The following is a 16,237-nucleotide window of genomic DNA, read 5'->3' on the forward strand; positions in this document are numbered from 1 at the left end:
GTTCATGCCCCTTTAAGACTGAAAGTCCGTTGGAACTGTCTGCTGCTGTCTGGTCTCTGGATATGAGGCAGGAGGGCTTGGGGACAACTGTGCGGCCATGGCCCAGATGATCCGATCCCGGCAGTAGTGACTGTCGGGGACCAGGTGAGGTGACAAGGCCTGGGAGTGGGGCTGAGGGAAAGGGTCTTCCCTGGACTGAGGGGGTCGTGAGTTTGGGGCCAAGGACACTGGGGTGTCCCCTTGGAGGAGCAGGAAAGAAGGAGCTTTCTCGGGGCTGTGAGGACCGCGACCCCAGCCCACTTCCGCAGAAACCTTCCCAGTCCCCGCGGGGAAGGAATGGCAGTGATCCGGTTACTGGTAGGTCTTGCCCTAGACCTTCGATTCACTTCCATCAGGAGACTCTCTTTTAAACAGCATTTCTCCAATCACTGCAGTTAAACTGTTCCTTCTCACACAGTTAGAAGTTTATGAATAAACAGTCGGGGTTTCGTTGGGGGCCACTGGCTTCCTAAAACGGGCAAGGCAGGGGTGGAGGCAGCTTTCAGAGACGACCCTGCAGGCTTGCAGGAAAGCTTTGCATTTTTCTCTTTCGTTTTTGTTTTCTAATTGCTGTGAGATTCCTAGAACTGGCATAAATGCTGTACCTATAAAAAGGTGTTTCCTTTCCACGTCTTCACCATGAATTCACAAATGTCACCCTGATGGTTCAAGACACATAACACAGTGGAGGGTCTGCCTGTGCCCCTCCAGGTGGGTGCTGATTAAAGGGCTGAGAATTCCCTCAGTGTCACATGCGACCCTCCACTCACACCTGCTCACACTCCGAGACCATCCTGCTCACATCCGTTCACATCCATTCACATTCCGCTCATATCCCGCTCACACCCCACTCACATCCCACTCACACCAGCTCACACCCCACTCAGACCCCTCTTTGGATGACCAGAGTGTGTTAGGTGTCAGGCTGATCTTCTAGGATCTAAAGCATTTTCCACGGAGGATGGTGGAGAGTCAGGTGTGGGCAGCTCAGTCCCTCTGTCTGTGGATGGTGAGAGTGCATTAGGTGTCAGGCTGATCTTCTAAGGTCTGTGGATGGTGAGAGTGCATTAGGTGTCAGGCTGATCTTCTAAGAACTGAAGCGTTTTCCATGGAGGATGGTGGAGAGCCAGGTGTGGACAGCTCAGTCCCTCTGTCTGTGGTGTCCTTTCACCTGGTCAGCTTCGGACTTGGGAATGTGCACACGACCCAGGGGGAGAAGAGCGGCTGCGGGTTCTGCTCACCCTTAGGTTGGGGCTGGGGCATTCAGCCCACACTGACAGGGTAGGAGTGCTGCACTCAAGAGTCCCCATAGCCCTTTCCTTCCCAACCAGGATGCTGGCGGGTCAATTCGAGGCCGGGGACCCCAAGGAGGGCACCCACCTAGAGGACGCGTGCCCAGGAGCTGGGGCTGTCACGGAGAAGGCAGCTGTGGCAGCCGAAGTTCTCATGGAGGACTGCAATGCCAAGGAGACTCCAGTGAGTTGAGCTCTGTGGGGACAGAGTTAGTCCCACCAGGCGGGACCCTGATTCCTATCCCTGAGGCCTGTCATTGGACTTTCCCTTGCTGGACCCCTGTAGGAATGCACCACCCCGGGACACTGATTCTGTACTTCCTCTCCAAGGGGCACGTGGCTCCTTCCCCCTCTGCAACTGTATCTCTTGGTGGATGGGAGGCAGGCCAAGGAGTTAAAGAAAATATTAACATTCCAGCTTTTCTCCTCTAATCCAGGAGAAGGCACCAGACTTTAAAAACCTCATTAAAGAAAATCAGAAAGTTGACATGCCTCACATCATCCCAGCAAGTTTCCTGATTTTTACCATCTTCCTCACTGGACCCTGTTGGACAGTGCTTGCTGTCATTAAAGTCCCACAGGTCCCTGTGGCCAGGGCCACCCAGTGCAGGACTGTACCTTTATCACGATCCCGCTTATTCTCAGAGCAAGGCTGGAGGCTCTACGATCCAGTGAAGGATCCCAGGGGAAGGCTAACATGTCAGGTTGAAAATGCAGTGGCTTCCATAATTTTTAAACTATTGACCATACATCCATGCCAGTACAGCGTTTGAGACCAGCCTGGCTAACATGGCAAAACCCTGTCTCTACTAAAAATAGAAAAATTAGCCAGGTGTAGTGGCATGTGCCTGTAATCCCAACTACTCTGGATGCTGAGGCACCAGGGTTGCTTGAATCTGGGAAGTGGAGGTTGCAGTGAGCTGAGACTGTGCCACTGCACTCCAGCCTGGGTGACAGAGCAAGACACTGTCTCAAAAAAAAAAAAAAAAAAAAAAAAGGAAAAGAATGCCAGCCTCTTTTTGCTGTAGTAGTGTTTTAACAAAAAAAAATCATAATTCACTAACCATCTTTATCTGGTTATATTATGTGGACTAACTCATAATAAACACTACTTAATAAGAATAAAGCTATGGCCAGACATGGTAGCTTATTCCTGTAATCCCAGCACTTTGGGAGGCCAAGGCAGGTGGATCGCTTGAGCCCAGGAGTTTGAGACCAGTCTCGGCAATATGGTGAACCCCTATCTCTAGTAAAAATACAAAAATTAGCAAAGTATGGTGGCACATGCCTGTAGTCCCAGCTATTTGGGAGGCTGAGACAGGAGGATCACTTGAGCTCATCAAGTTGAAGCTTCAGCGAGCTGAGATCATGCCACTGCACTCCAGCCTGAGTGACTAAGTGAGACTCTGAACAAAAAAAAAGAAAAGAAAAGAAAAGAAAAGGAAGGAAAGAAAGAAAGAAAGAGAAAGAAAGAGAGAGAGAGAAAGAAAGAAAGAAAGAAAGAAGAAAGAAAGAAAGAAAGAAAGAAAGAAAGAAAGAAAGAAAGAAAGAGAAAGAAAGAAAGAAAGAAAGAAGCAAGAGGCTGTGGTAGTCCTGTTTATCTCATCGGGTGTCTTTTATTCCAGAAATAGTATTGGTCTTACATCAGAGAGGGCTTGAGTATTTTGCAGATAAATGTGCCCGTTGTGACGTCTGAGAGGTTTTTCTGGTGTTCTCTTCCCAATAACAGCCATTACAGCAGCAGATCATCAGACTCCACCAAGAGCTTGGGAGACAGAATTCTCTGTGGGCTGATGTTCACGGAAAACTCCGGAGTCATCTAGATGCTTTGAGGGAGCAGAACATGGAGCTCCGAGAAAAGCTGAGAGCTCTGCAGCTGCAGCGGTGGAAAGCCAGGAAGAAATCTGCAGCGTCCCCACATGTGGGGCAAGAATCGCACACTCTGGTACCAAAAGCACATTTATGTTTTCGTACCGTTTGCATTATGTAAAAATAGCGTCCCCATAAAGATGTGGGCTTTATTGCTGAGTGACGCGGTATCACTCACGCTCCGGGTGGTGGGAGGGGTTGCTATCTTTCCATCAACTCCATTTCCCATAAGTAATGATTAATAAGAACTGGATACATCAGGCCTCTCACCTGGCACTCCAGCAGACAGAAGCATTGCCGCCCCCAGGCCATGTGTCTCAAGTCTAGAATTCTAAGACATCTCATGATGTCTCAGGACAACAGCAGCAAACCCTTACTGTGGACTTTACATGGGCTAGGTACGGAGCTTTACGGTCTTACTCTCTATGACGACCTTATGAAATGGATGCTATTACTAACTTCATCGTGGCCACGGGCTGGAGAACGTAGAGCTGGGATTTGAACCCAGGGTGACTCCAGAGCCAGCTCCGTAGCCTGGTGTGCTTCTGTTCATCCTCTAGGACAGCTGTGTAGAATGCAATAGAGAACTGTTGAAACGGGAAAAGTTCCCTTGTCCGCCCTCGCAGGGTGTGTGATGGGGGTGTGGCTCGCTTCTTTGGTTCCCCGCTGCTCAAACTTCTAGGGGAGCATACAGACGGGCAGGCTATGGGGCTTTGACCCCACGGTAGTGTCTAGGGGTGAATGTTTCCAGCTGAAGCCCCAGTGGGTGTGTGTTACAGGCCTGGAGCTCTTTCGGTTTACCCGTCTGTAGGCAGCTTGTGTTTATCAGCTCAGTTAGACCCTCTGCCTTATCACAAGGACAGAGGGCTTTCTGTATCCTGGGTTCTTGCCTTGGTGTACCTGAAAAATCAGATCACACATGGGCTTGGAGGATGGGTGCAAGGTTTTTTATTGAGTGGTGATAGCTGTCAGCAGATGGGGGAGCCAGAAGGGAGATGGAGTGGGAAGGCGATTTTCCCCTTGGAGTTGGGCTGCCCAGCGACCAGGCTCTCCCCCGACCACCCCGAGCAAACTCCGTGTCATTCCACCAGTCGATGGCCTGCTGGCATCTGCTGTGTCTGCTGGTGTGCTTGCTCTTCTGCCGGTGTGTTCTTCTGGACATCCAGCCGCTTGGTCTCTGCCCGCTAGGGTCTTGGGGTTTTAATGGGCATAAGATGGGACTGTGGCAGGCCAGGGTGGTCTTGAGAAATGCAACATTTGGGCACAAAAGCAGAAATGCGTAGGTCCATGGGCACAGGCCTGGGGGTCGAGCCCTAGCCAGGGACTTGTTCTTCTCTACCCAGGACTTTCCTGCCCCCATCCTGTATCACTATCCTGCTCTATCCCAAACGAAGAACCAGCATTCTCATGCTGAAGTAGTCGGTGCCTCCCAGCACCTGCCTGCCTTTATAGAACACTGAGCTTTCGCGTTTGATCACATGGCTCAAAGAACCAGCCTAAGAGAGTGTGAATGTGGCCACTGTTATCACTGCCTCGTCTGGGTTCTGTTTCCTGCACATGGATCTAAACAACTTGAATCATTAAAATTATATATACAGGTAACAACACATGAAACCACGTGAACACCCTCCAAATGTAAGTGGGGATATTTCTTAGTGGATTAAGAAAAGTACTAACATTTCCTAGCTGCATTTATCGTGTGAACTTTTAAATCGGTACTTCCAGGACTTAGAATATTTCCGATACGGCACAGTGATTACAACACACACACACACGGACGCACGCACACACACACACAGGCACCCACTGAATACATTCCAGAGGAGCCTGCTCTGTGGTCTGTTCTCCAAGCACAGCAAAAACAGCCACAGCCAGGCGCAGCGGCTCACGCCTGTAATCCCAGCACTTTAGGAGGCTGAGGGGGGCGGATCATGAGGTCAGGAGATCGAGACCATCCTGGCTAACACGGTGAAACCCCGTCTCTACTAAAAATACAAAAACATTAGCCAGGTGTGGTGGCGGGCACCTGTAGTCCCAGCTACTCGAGAGGCTGAGGCAGGAGAATGGTGTGAACCCGGGAGGCGGAGCTTGCAGTGAGCCGAGATGGCGCCACTGCACTCCAGCCTGGGGGACAGAGTGAGACTCCATCTGAAAAAAAACAAAAACAAAAACAAAAAAAAAACTGCCGCAAGTTCCTCTACAAGAAATTACGGGAATCTTAGAAGTTATTCCCACTCTTGGGGAGCTCTGCGAGAGCTTTGTTTCCATGGAGATGGCTTCTGCTGCTCAGAAAGAAAGAGAGTTTAGCCTCTCAGCACAGCAAAGCGCCCAGTCCTTCTGCGCAAGGAAGAGCAGAAGCTGGGCAGGCTGTTCCTCTGTCAGAGGAAGAGAGGGGGAAATTGCCACAAATACTGGCCGGGATTGTCCACCTTCTGTGGGGAGAACCCAAGAAGACCCACAGGGATTTTTCCCCTGCATATATTGTATGCCAGTTCCTAAAAAACAGTATCTACTGCCCCATTTGGGTCACTGTATGTTGGGAGAAATGTAACCACAGCAATTACCCCAAGAGTCAATGGAGTCTTACTCAGTCTTCACATGCCCTACAGTTTTGATCATTCTCTTATTTCAAGATTAGAGCTTGGTGAATTTCCAAATATTTTTCCATTCTGTGCATTGTACTGGTCACCATGGGGCTATTTATAAGAACAGGATCTACGCTCACAAGAGCATACCTGATTTGAAGAAACAGGATGGGATATGTGAATCCCACACTTTAAATATGCGAAGGTGTATCTGTGTGTAGTCGCCGTTTTAGGGACTGAATATCTAAAAGGCTGAGACGTGAGCACCCACGGAACGCGGGCACGGCTGTGTGGGTGAGCCACTCTGGATCTGATGTTAACGGTTCATTCATAGCAACCCTCTCCCCTTCTCACTCCCTTCTCCTCCTCAGAGGGGAGAACGGTGAATAATTTAACATTCCAGACCTAACATACCTCATCCCACCTGAAGGATCGTGCTGTTCCAGGTCAGTCTACTGATAACAGGGAAAGTTGGGAATTTGCATTTTGGATCTTCGACAAGTCGTAGAGACAACACTAGAAGTAGTATCACATTTTCTTCCTCCGTTAACACATTCCCTGTTGAAGACACAGGAGCCTAAAGGAAGATATGTTGGGTATTGTTTATTCTGTAGCCTTTGGGATCCTGTATCATTTTGAAACAAGGAACCACAATAAGAAACACAAAGCAAACATCGGCTCCACAAAGGTCCCTTCACAAACGCTTGGTGAGGGTTTCTGTTCTTATCAACATGTTAGGGGGAAACCCAGTCCAAGTCCCCCTACCTTGTACGCTAATTTTTTCTGGGACATTCCAATTATTCTCGATTGTATTAAAATTTGAATTTATTTTACCTTCGAAAATGTGAAAGATTTCCCTGCATTTTGTCTTTTAGGCATTGGAACCTGCTTTTGGAAAAGTTTCACATCTGTCAGCTGATGAAGAGACAATGCCCAAATACGTTGGCTGCAAGAATCAGAGTGTCACTTTCCTGGGACAAAGATCGTCCTCTAACAATTCAGCTCCTCCAAAGGTGACCCTTTATGCTTATCATCTGTAAAGAGAAGCAGAGGTTCTGTACCAAACACACACATCCCATCAGCTCCTCCCCACACAATTTCACCTCCCTGGGTGAGCATGGTGCTCCCTGGAGTCCTGTGTTCTTCCAAGGACACGGGTACGTGCCTTTCAAACAAGAACCTAATCCTTAGCACTTCTCGCTGTAGAGCAGATTCCAAGTCCTCCCGGCTTCTTCCCTCTGAGCGCACTCACAGCAGCAAGTGTCTGGCTGGGGCCGAGTGGACTTGGGGGCTTTGTTTCTGTGGGTGCAGCCTGCGGAGGTGATGTGCGTGGCACTGTCTCCACGCGTGTGCGTCAGGGCTTGCAACCTCCCGCGCTCCCTGCTTCTGCACTGCGGTTTGCACCTGCTGCTTGTCGGCGTGGACTCCTCTGAACAGGGGTGGCGCTGTTAGCTTGGGAGCCACAGTACAGGATGCTATTTTGTCTCTTGTTGGGAATAGGCCCCCAGATCTGGCCATAAATTGGCCCCAAAACTGGCCACAAACAAAATCTCCGCAGCACTGTGACATGTTCGTGATGGCCATGATGCCCACGCTGAAGGTTGTGGGTTTACCAGAATGAGGGCAAGGAACACCTGGCCCACCCAGCGTGGAAAACCGCTTAAAGGCGTTCTTAAACCACAAACAATAGCATGAGCGATCTGTGCCGTAAGAACATGTTTTTGCTGCAGATATCTAGCCAGAGCCCATCCCTTTTTTCAGCCCATCCCTTTGTTTCCTGTAAGGAATACTTTTAGTTAATCTATAATCTTTAGAAACAATCAATTTATCACTGGCTTGTTGTCAATAAATATGTGGGTAAATCTCTTTTCATGGCTCTCAGCTCTGAAGGCTGTGAGTCCCCTAATTTCCCACTCCACACACTATATTTCTGTGTGTGTGTGTTTAATTCCTCTAGAGCTGCTGGGTTAGGGTCTCCCCGACTGAGCTGGTCTCGGCAGTCTCTATCACATTTTCCTTTGTTAAAATTAGCTCCTCTTTAGCACATTCTGCCAGCCAGTGTGTCTCTTCCTGTCCTAGCTTTGTGTCACCCTCATGCTCGGGAGGCAAATCTTGTGAGTCCTCAGCCAGCAACTGATACTGGGTTGATGTGGATGGAGAAGGCGCCCCCAATTCCTGAAGATGATTTATCCCCTCGTATTCTTTCTCAAAGCAACTGCTGAGCAGATAACACTTTATTCCATGAAGGAAGATCAGAAATCTACTCCAAGCATTTGTCACAAGTAGGAAGCGGCCTTTTCAGATCCTATGAGTACAAAATATCTTAAGTCCCAGGATGGACTGCACAGGCCCAGCTTCCTGTGAGATGCGGACTTCTCTCATGCTCCCTCATTGACCTGAGTTAATCACAGGCATGCCGGGCAATGTACGAGAAAATAGATAACTGAATGGGTGGCTTATCCACACCTTGAAACCATCAATTTTTAAATAGTGCAAAAGGTAGAAAATTATTTTTATTATGCATTTTTGAATTGAGTTTCAAGCACTTTATTTCACTGTTGACTTTACAATATCAGCCATGTATTGGAATCCTGAATTTCACAAGAGCATGGGCTGTAAAATGGGGAATGAGAGACACTAAGTGTGGATACCTCATGTGTCCTTCTGTAGGAAGGGGGAGTAGAATCATCTACATTCTGTGATAGCTGGTGTGATGTGTTGTTTAACATTTTAAAATAATATAATTGTTACTAATGCAAAAATATTCCCACATTTATTTTCAGCCAATGAGTTTAAAGATAGAAAGAATTAACTCGTGGAAAACACCACCACAGGAAAATAGAGATAAAAGTCTTTCTGGGAGACGCCAAGACAGAAGAGCAACACCTACTGGAAGGCCGACTCCCTGTGCAGAGAGACAGGGGGTGTCTGAAGATGGAAAGGTGGCCTCGGACACCTGTGTCACTCTACACTAGCTGCATGGAAAATTCAGAGTCGGATAAAGTTCCACTTAGGTCTAATAAAAGTACTCAATTTGTTATTCAAAATAGACTTAGTAATTTATTAAACTAATTATGTTTCTGTAGATAAAACCTTGAATTTCTTCAGACATGTCTCTAATGCTATAAAAGCAAACAACTTGGATTGGGTTTTATAAATCAATTGCTTTCCTGAGCTCTGCAGTTGGTATATTTCTGCAGAGTCTTTAAAAGAATTGACCTGCCTTGTAGTGTGGAGTGCAGGGCTGTCGGGTGAGCACTGGGGTCTTGCTGGAAATCGAGGATGGCTGAAGATGGCTTTGTGCTCCCAGCCTTTGGGCTCAAGGCATTGCCTGCTCCAGGGACCTTGTGACAAGGCCGGCCTCTAACTGTCGTTACCCCAAACTGTGCATCCATCTTCCCGAAGTCTGCAAAACTCGAGGAGCAGAAAATCACCAGTGCAGGCTTCCCAGGCCTCCATGCTGCAGGAGCAGATGGCAGCAGCCAGAGGAGCTGGTGAGCAGGGCTGGGGACTCCTGTTTCTATGCTCCCCGGAAAATGTGGGGCTTTCTCGTGGATACGCTTGAGCAGAACATCTTACTAAGGCAAGGACATGTCCTTCACGGAGCTGCCTAATTTGTGGCCACTTTTTGTCTGATTCCCTCGTTGGATCCTCACCTGTGAGACTTGCCAACACCCCCAGCCCTCCACCCCACACAGCCCATATGCCAGTCTCCAGGGGCTGTGACTGGAGATTCCGAATCCTAGCGGTCACTTCCCTCTGAGCACACTCCCAGCAGAAGGCGTGTGGCTGGGGCTGGATGCACCTGGGTGCTTTGTTCCCCTTTCTCCATTTGCCGGCCCGTGGCATTGCTGCCACCCTGATGGGGCACCCTCTCATCTGGCCCCTTCCTGGCCTCTTTCCCAAGCCCCAATTCTGTCCATGCAGCTGTGGGTGCTTCCTGCATTGGGGGTCCCACCGGGAGGAGCCAAGAGTGCCCCTGGTTGAGTCAGGAAAGAATTCCATCTTCACGTCTCTGCCAGAATGACCACAGCAGCTTCATGACCCCTGCAGGAACCTATCTCCGTAAAGAAACGGAGCCTATGTGGTGGCCGAGCCTCAGGTGTGGCTGAGCTTCCGGTGTGGCCCTTTTGCACAGCACAGCCCAAGCCTGTGGGCACCACTCGCCCTGGGCTGCCTGGCACCTGGACTCCTTCCCATCCTTGGCCGAGGTCTGCCGAACCCGACACTGTCTTCCTCCTGAGTCTGCCCCCTGGGACTCCTGTCCCCCAGGCTGCTTCCTGGCCTCTGCAGGGAGCTTCGTAGAGGTGAGGCTGGTGCCATCTGTCTGCTTCAGACCACCGCAGGCTCTGTGTGACCTCACAGTCCCCTCTGTGCTTCTCTGTGGGGCGGGGAAGCCCTTCCCCTCAGGTCTGCTCCAGCCTGGCTGCCTTGTTCCTGCTGTCCCCTCCCCTTCAGGCCCCCGGACAAGACTTCAGTGTACTTGCTGGTGCCGGGCAGAATGGGGGACCTTGCCTCTCACACACACCTGCTAGTATCTCCGCAACCTCCAGGCATCATCTCAGCTGACAGTGACGCCATCCTGGGGAAGCTCCCCTGACTCCTGGCTCTCCTGGAAGCCTGTGGTGCTCCTTCACAATGGTCCATGGCCCTTCATAGGTCCCGTAAGCCAGTGTCACAGGGATCCAGCTTTTCTCTTCTGTGTCTGCCTGCTGCGGGACCATGAGCAGCTTCAGGGCCAAGACGGTGCTTTTCCACCCATGAATCTCTTGATCCATCAGAGTACTCAAAAGAGAGTGATGCCCAAGAAATACCGACTGAGTGTATTCATTAAAGAATTAATGTTCCTGGCCGGGCGCGGTGGCTCACGCTTGTAATCCCAGCACTTTGGGAGGCCGAGGCGGGCGGATCACGAGGTCAGGAGATCGAGACCACGGTGAAACCCCGTCTCTACTAAAAATACAAAAAAAAAATTAGCCGGGCGTGGTGGCGGCGCCTGTAGTCCCAGCTACTCGGAGAGGCTGAGGCAGGAGAATGGCGTGAACCCGGGAGGCGGAGCTTGCAGTGAGCCGAGATGGCGCCACTGCACTCCAGCCTGGGTGACAGAGTGAGACTCCATCTCAAAAAAAAAAAAAAAAAAAAGAATTAATGTTCCTTACAGGATCATTTGTTGTTGAACTGACCTGACATGTGTATAGTAATCTCATGAACAAGAGAGAATGTGTTCACACGTTCGCTTAAATTGAATTTAGCAATCACATTAGGATAATGATATTTCCACAATATATATACACTATCCTCTTAAATTTAACTTACTTGCTTTTTAGATGGAAGTTCATCAGTCTTAGAGAGTTCTGAAGGTGGATTTCTCAGCCACGTTCAACCTGATGAGTTCACCGTTTCTTCCCCAAACATTGCAGAGCTGCAGGTAGGTGGGCTGAGTGGCTTCTGCAAGGGTGGCCTGCCCAGTTCTCCTGAGGGAGACCTGAGAAGGTCACCTTTTCATCCTGGTGAAGTGAGATTCGGAGTGGGTGTCAACAGATGGTTGCATCTTCTTGACAAGAACAGAAAATTAAGATGATTCCAAATGTCTCTTTATTTCCTGAGGTTCAGCCTTTCAAACAGATACTTTTTTTTTAATAGATTTAAGTTGGTTGCATTTAGCACATAGTCAAACAAGATTAATATTTTTCATGGCTTAAGAGTTTCCCAAGTCAAAGTTTCATTTTTTATCATTTTGATTTACAGTTCTCGATTGACATTAATAGACTCGAAGGCAAGAACAGCAAACATACTTCTAAGCCCTAGCTAGTTGTCCACTTGTAACACGCTATATTTTACAAAAAAAGTCAATAAAATGAAACTATTTTCTCTGCAGCAGGAAATTTGGGCTGTGAACTTAGGTGTGATGTAAAGTAGGCACCTGGCGGGGAAGTCTGGGAACACAGGTCCCGCTTGTTTTCTGTTCTCCTGAGAAAAACCCACGTTCTGTTCTGCCCTTTTCAACATCTTCAGTGGGGGGACGAGTGGGAACATTTTTCTTGGGATTTTATTTTGTTTGGGGATCCAGCTAATGGGTTTGCCTGGAAGCCTCAGGGCTAATGATCTGCATTTCGAAACAGTGCGGCAGTCATGGCAGGTGGTGTCTCTCTGTGTTATTTGTATCAGGTGTTGAATGTGGCGGTTGTCACTGTGACCACCCTGACCCCAGAGCAAACAGATAAGCGGGAGATAACCACTTGAATAAAACAGAAAACGTGGTCCAACGTCCTGGTGCTGACTGTCCGGGGCTCAGCTGTGCCCATTGACTTAGAGGCAAAGGATGCAAAATGCCAGCGCGAGGTGCATTTCTCCCAGGTGAAGGACTGGGAACTCCACCTCGGTCCAGTCCTCTCTCCCACTAGCCTAGAGCCGCAGTGTCTTGACAAGCTGTGACAAGCCCTCTCCCCATGCCCCCTTGCTGTGGAGGATGCCCATGGACAAGATCAGCCCACTCCCACCTGCTGGGACGGTGCTTTTACCCCCTGCAGGAAGGACTTTACTAGATTAAATCCAGGTTCAAAATGATAACACAAACTGCCTCCCAACACAGGTGTTTCTGGTGCTTACAGATTTACTATTATGCAAATGCTCAGACGACACACACGACCTACCCTGATGGTTTGGAAGTTGTGCAGTTTCTTAACAAGCAGACAGGTGAGGGACGTCACCAGGACCCCGTATGGGTAGGTGCCTTTGCATGTGAATGTGTAGAGGTGTGGGGACTTGCAGGTTAGCAGATACTTGAGCCCTGGAGGCAAGTTCCCCACAGTAGCAGCTGTCTAGATAATTTGGGGCTTACCCTGCTTAATGCATGTTTTCCTGGTTCTTAGCCAAGAACTGTGAGCCTGTGGCTTCCGTGCCGGTGTGTAAGTGCACCCAGGTCTGGATGCCTCCATAAACGCCGTCAGACCTCAGTCTGGGGCTTGTGTTTCAGCTTTTCTGGGTGGGCCTGGCTATGTGGCTCGAGCAGCAACCAAGATAAATGGGTGTTACTTACTTGCACAGTGCGGTCAGCTCATTGTCTTAAAAGCCACCACATTCTTTCCCGAAGTCTCACCTGGACTCTAAAGCGCCCTCCTCTGGGTAACCCCTGGGTCTCTTGGGAACTGGCCTGCACAGCAGGAGGTGAGCGGCGGGCAAGCCAGGGGACCTTTATCTGTATTTACAGCCACTCCCCATCGCTCCGTTAGGCCTGAGCTCCGCCTCCTTCAGATCAGTGGCAGCATTTGATTCTCATAGGAGTGCGAACCCTACTGTGAACTGCACAAGCGAGGGATCTAGGCTGTGCGCTCCTTGTGAGAATCTAATGCCTGATGATCGCTCACTGTCTCTCTTCACTCCTAGACGAGACCCTCTAGTTGCAGGCAAAAAAGCTCAGGGCGATAGAGTGCAGTGGCTCACGCCTGTAATCCTAGCACTTTGGGAGGCCAAGGTGGGCAGATCACAAGGTGAGGAGTTCGAGACCAGCCTGGTCAACGTAGGGAAACCCTATCTCTTCTAAAAAAAAAAAAATACAAAAAATTAGCTGGGCGTGGTGGAAGGTGCATGTAATCTTAGCTACTCAGGAGGCTGAGGCAGGGGAATTGTTTGAACCTGGGAGATGGAGGTTGCAGTGAGCCGAGATCATGCCATTGCACTCCAGCCCAGGTTACAGTGTGAGATTTTGTCAAAAACAAAAACAAAAAAACCCAGGGCTCCTATTTGTTCTACACTGTGGTGAATTGTATAATTTATAATTATTTCATTACAATATAATAATAATAAAGTGCACAGCAAGTTTAATGAACTTAAATCATCCAAGCCCCCACAACCCACACCCATGCCAGTCCATGGAAAAATTGTCTTCCATGAAACTGGTCCCTAGTGCCATAAAGGCTGGGGACCACTGCATTAGGTAATGAGAGAACTGTGTTAAAAATATCCCAGTTTGGGCCGGGCGCGGTGGCTCATTCCTATAATCCCAGCGCTTTGGGAGGCCGAGGTGGGCAGATCACCTGAAGTCAGGAGTTCGAGATCAGCCTGGCCAACATGGTGAAACTCCATCTCTACTAAAAATACAAAAATTAGCCGGATGCGGTGGAGTGTGCCTATAATCCCAGCTACTCAGGAGGCTGAGTTTGGACAATCACTTGAACCCAGGAGGTGGAGGTTGCAGTGATCTGAGATCGTACCACTGCACTCCAGCCTGGGTGACAGAGCAAGACTCAATCTCAAAAAAAAAAAAAAAAAAAAAAAATCCTAGTTCGGTTATGAATTTACTAATATCTATTTGTAATTTTTCTCTTTCTTATGAATTGGTTTCTTTTTAAAAATCCTTAACCAGTGACACCCATTTTTATACCTTTAATGCTTTCTGCTTTAAGTCTATTAAATCTAATAGGTATAGCAGCTTTCTTTTAGTTAGTTAATATATGCCTGTTTCTATTCTTTCTCTTTTGCTATTTCTAAATCTTTATCTTTAAATATGATCTTATAAGAAACAGACATTAAGAAAAGTATATAATCTGAAAATAACTTTCCTTTTAACCTGAGGTTTTATTTCATAAACTGAAAATGTATCAGTACCCTTACTGTCCTCTACAACCAACTCAGGAGTCTTCTCGTTCTGATTCTCCTCCCCGATCTCTCATGTCATTGTGTTGGCTTCTGCCAGGATTTTTACTTTAAGTTGTCTTTACCCTCAGTATTAGTTATGATTATTACTGTGGTGTTTATGTAGCCAGTGTTTACTTTAAACTTTTTAAATTTATGCAGAATTTGGGGCACTTCTTTCTCGTTTCTTGGGCACAATTTCCTTCTACTTGACGAGCATGAAGAGATGGGGGCAATCAACCCTTTAAATTTTGGCTCATCTGAAAATGTCCTTTGTTTTGCCTTATTCATGAGTGATCATTCATCCTGATGCCCCTTCTGACCCCTCATCCCGTAGCTATTCAATGATCACCGTGTGGCAGGCATTGTTTTAGGGCTAGGGAATCAGCAATGAGCAAATTTGTGAAAAGTTCTTATTTCATAACATTTTATTGGAGGGAAGCACTTTTATGTTATGGACATGGTTTATTTCCTTAAACCTCATGAACCAATCTCTGCTACTTTCAAACTTTTCTTCTGTAGCTTTCTCACTCCTCTCAGCCTTTGTGGAACTGAGGAGAGTTGGGGCGTTGCTCTGGAGTAGGCTTTGGACTGAGGGAATGTTGTGGCTGGTTTGATCTATCTAGACCACTGTAATAAGGCTGTTTCGCTTTCTTGTCATTGATGTGTTCACTGGAGCAGCACTTTTAATTTCCTATAGGAGGTTTTTCTTTGCATTCACAACAGGGCTAACTCCTGGGTGCAAAAGGTCTTGCTTTCAGCCTATCTCAACTTGGAACAGGCTTTCCCCACTACGCTTAATCATCTCTAGCTTTCGATTTAAAGTGAGAGATGTGTGTCTCTTCCTTTTACTTGAACACTTAGAGGCCGTTGTAGGTTATTAATGGTGTAATTCCACAATTGTGTCTCAGGAACAGGGAGGCCTGAGGGGAGGGAGAGAGATGGGGGGCAGCTGGTCATTGGAGCACTCGGAACACACGTGACATTTATTACGTTTTCTGTCTTACGTGGGTGCGGTCGTTGGTTCCCTAAAACAATTACAAAGCAAAATCAAAGATCACTGATTACAGATCACCATGACGGATATAATGATAATGAAAAAAATCGAAATATTACAAGAATTACCAAAATGTGACACAGAGATATGAAGTGAACACAAGCTGTTGGAAAAATGGCACCCATAGAGGTGCCCCAACAGAGTTGCCACAAACTTTCAATTTGTAAAAAAAGTGCAGTATCTGCGAGGCACAATAGAGCAAGGCGCAATAAAACGAGGTCCACCTGTGCGCGCAGCGCCCTCACAGGGAGGCTGTAAACACAATGCAGGAACACCATGAAAAGGCCCGTTCTGAGCACTGGGCTACAGAGGGCGCTGTTCGGTAAACAGGTCATTTCGCTGTACAAAGCCGCTCACAGTGGATATCTGAAGTAACGCGCTCAGATTTTAACTTTTCAACGTGTGCCGTGCCACAAACTGGGTCTCTGAAAACCGCGGAAGTTTATTCCCCCCCGGACCAGGTGCGCTGCGCCCTCAGGGAGCTGAGCGGTCCCCGTGAAGCCCCTTCACTGCCTGCACAGTTCAGCTGTGCCGTCCCCAGCGCAGCAGTCCCTGGACTTGGTGTGCAGAGGAATCGTGGTAAGAAATGTGCACACATCGCCCAGACAGACGGTCCCGTGAGTCTGTCCAACAGAAAAGAGAAAGGCGAGGCGGAGTCTTGAAGGCGAGGCTTGCAGAGGCGGGAGAATCAGGCAGAAGGCCACGGGCCTGCGGGGCTCCCGGCAGCGACGGGGGCGACGCCCTCAACACGCCGGCGCCCT

General features: G+C 48.5%; 2 protein-coding genes across 11 annotated transcripts in view; both read left to right on the top strand.

Moving 5' to 3' along the window:
- Nucleotides 1-8,832, top strand: TCP10L (t-complex 10 like). The gene is made up of 5 exons (XM_058427259.1): nucleotides 1-144; nucleotides 1,371-1,515; nucleotides 3,061-3,276; nucleotides 6,661-6,798; nucleotides 8,569-8,832. The coding sequence occupies exons 2-5, from the start codon at nucleotides 1,372-1,374 to the stop codon at nucleotides 8,758-8,760; spliced, it is 690 nt and encodes a 229-aa protein (XP_058283242.1). The 5' UTR covers nucleotides 1-144; nucleotide 1,371; the 3' UTR covers nucleotides 8,761-8,832.
- A 1,402-nt stretch (nucleotides 8,833-10,234) lies between these two features.
- LOC131381120 (putative T-complex protein 10A homolog) overlaps nucleotides 10,235-16,237 on the top strand; it is a 123,140-nt gene continuing 117,137 nt past the window's right edge. For 4 of the 10 annotated variants that reach the window (XM_058427260.1, XM_058427262.1, XM_058427269.1 and 1 more), the window contains exons 1-3: nucleotides 10,298-10,449; nucleotides 11,113-11,213; nucleotides 12,397-12,510. In XM_058427260.1, coding sequence (XP_058283243.1) covers nucleotides 10,431-10,449; nucleotides 11,113-11,213; nucleotides 12,397-12,510 — 234 coding nt within the window. In that variant the 5' untranslated portion in view covers nucleotides 10,298-10,430. Of the gene's footprint in view, nucleotides 10,265-10,297; nucleotides 10,450-10,632; nucleotides 10,702-11,112; nucleotides 11,214-12,396; nucleotides 12,511-16,237 lie in introns of those variants that run through there. The other 6 variants (XM_058427268.1, XM_058427263.1, XM_058427261.1 and 3 more) reach the window with 3 other exon arrangements.

The sequence above is a fragment of the Hylobates moloch genome, unplaced genomic scaffold (genome assembly GCF_009828535.3).
Source record: "Hylobates moloch isolate HMO894 unplaced genomic scaffold, HMol_V3 SCAFFOLD_14, whole genome shotgun sequence".
Taxonomy (NCBI): domain Eukaryota; kingdom Metazoa; phylum Chordata; class Mammalia; order Primates; family Hylobatidae; genus Hylobates; species Hylobates moloch.

Excerpts from the sequence above, each read along its gene's own strand:
- TCP10L (XM_058427259.1), top strand. The coding sequence starts at position 1,372 with ATGCTGGCGGGTCAATTCGAGGCCGGGGACCCCAAGGAGGGCACCCAC. Across the intron at positions 1,516-3,060 it reads GCAATGCCAAGGAGACTCCA|CCATTACAGCAGCAGATCAT; the intron begins GTGAGTTGAGCT and ends TCCCAATAACAG. Across the intron at positions 3,277-6,660 it reads GGCAAGAATCGCACACTCTG|GCATTGGAACCTGCTTTTGG; the intron begins GTACCAAAAGCA and ends TTTGTCTTTTAG.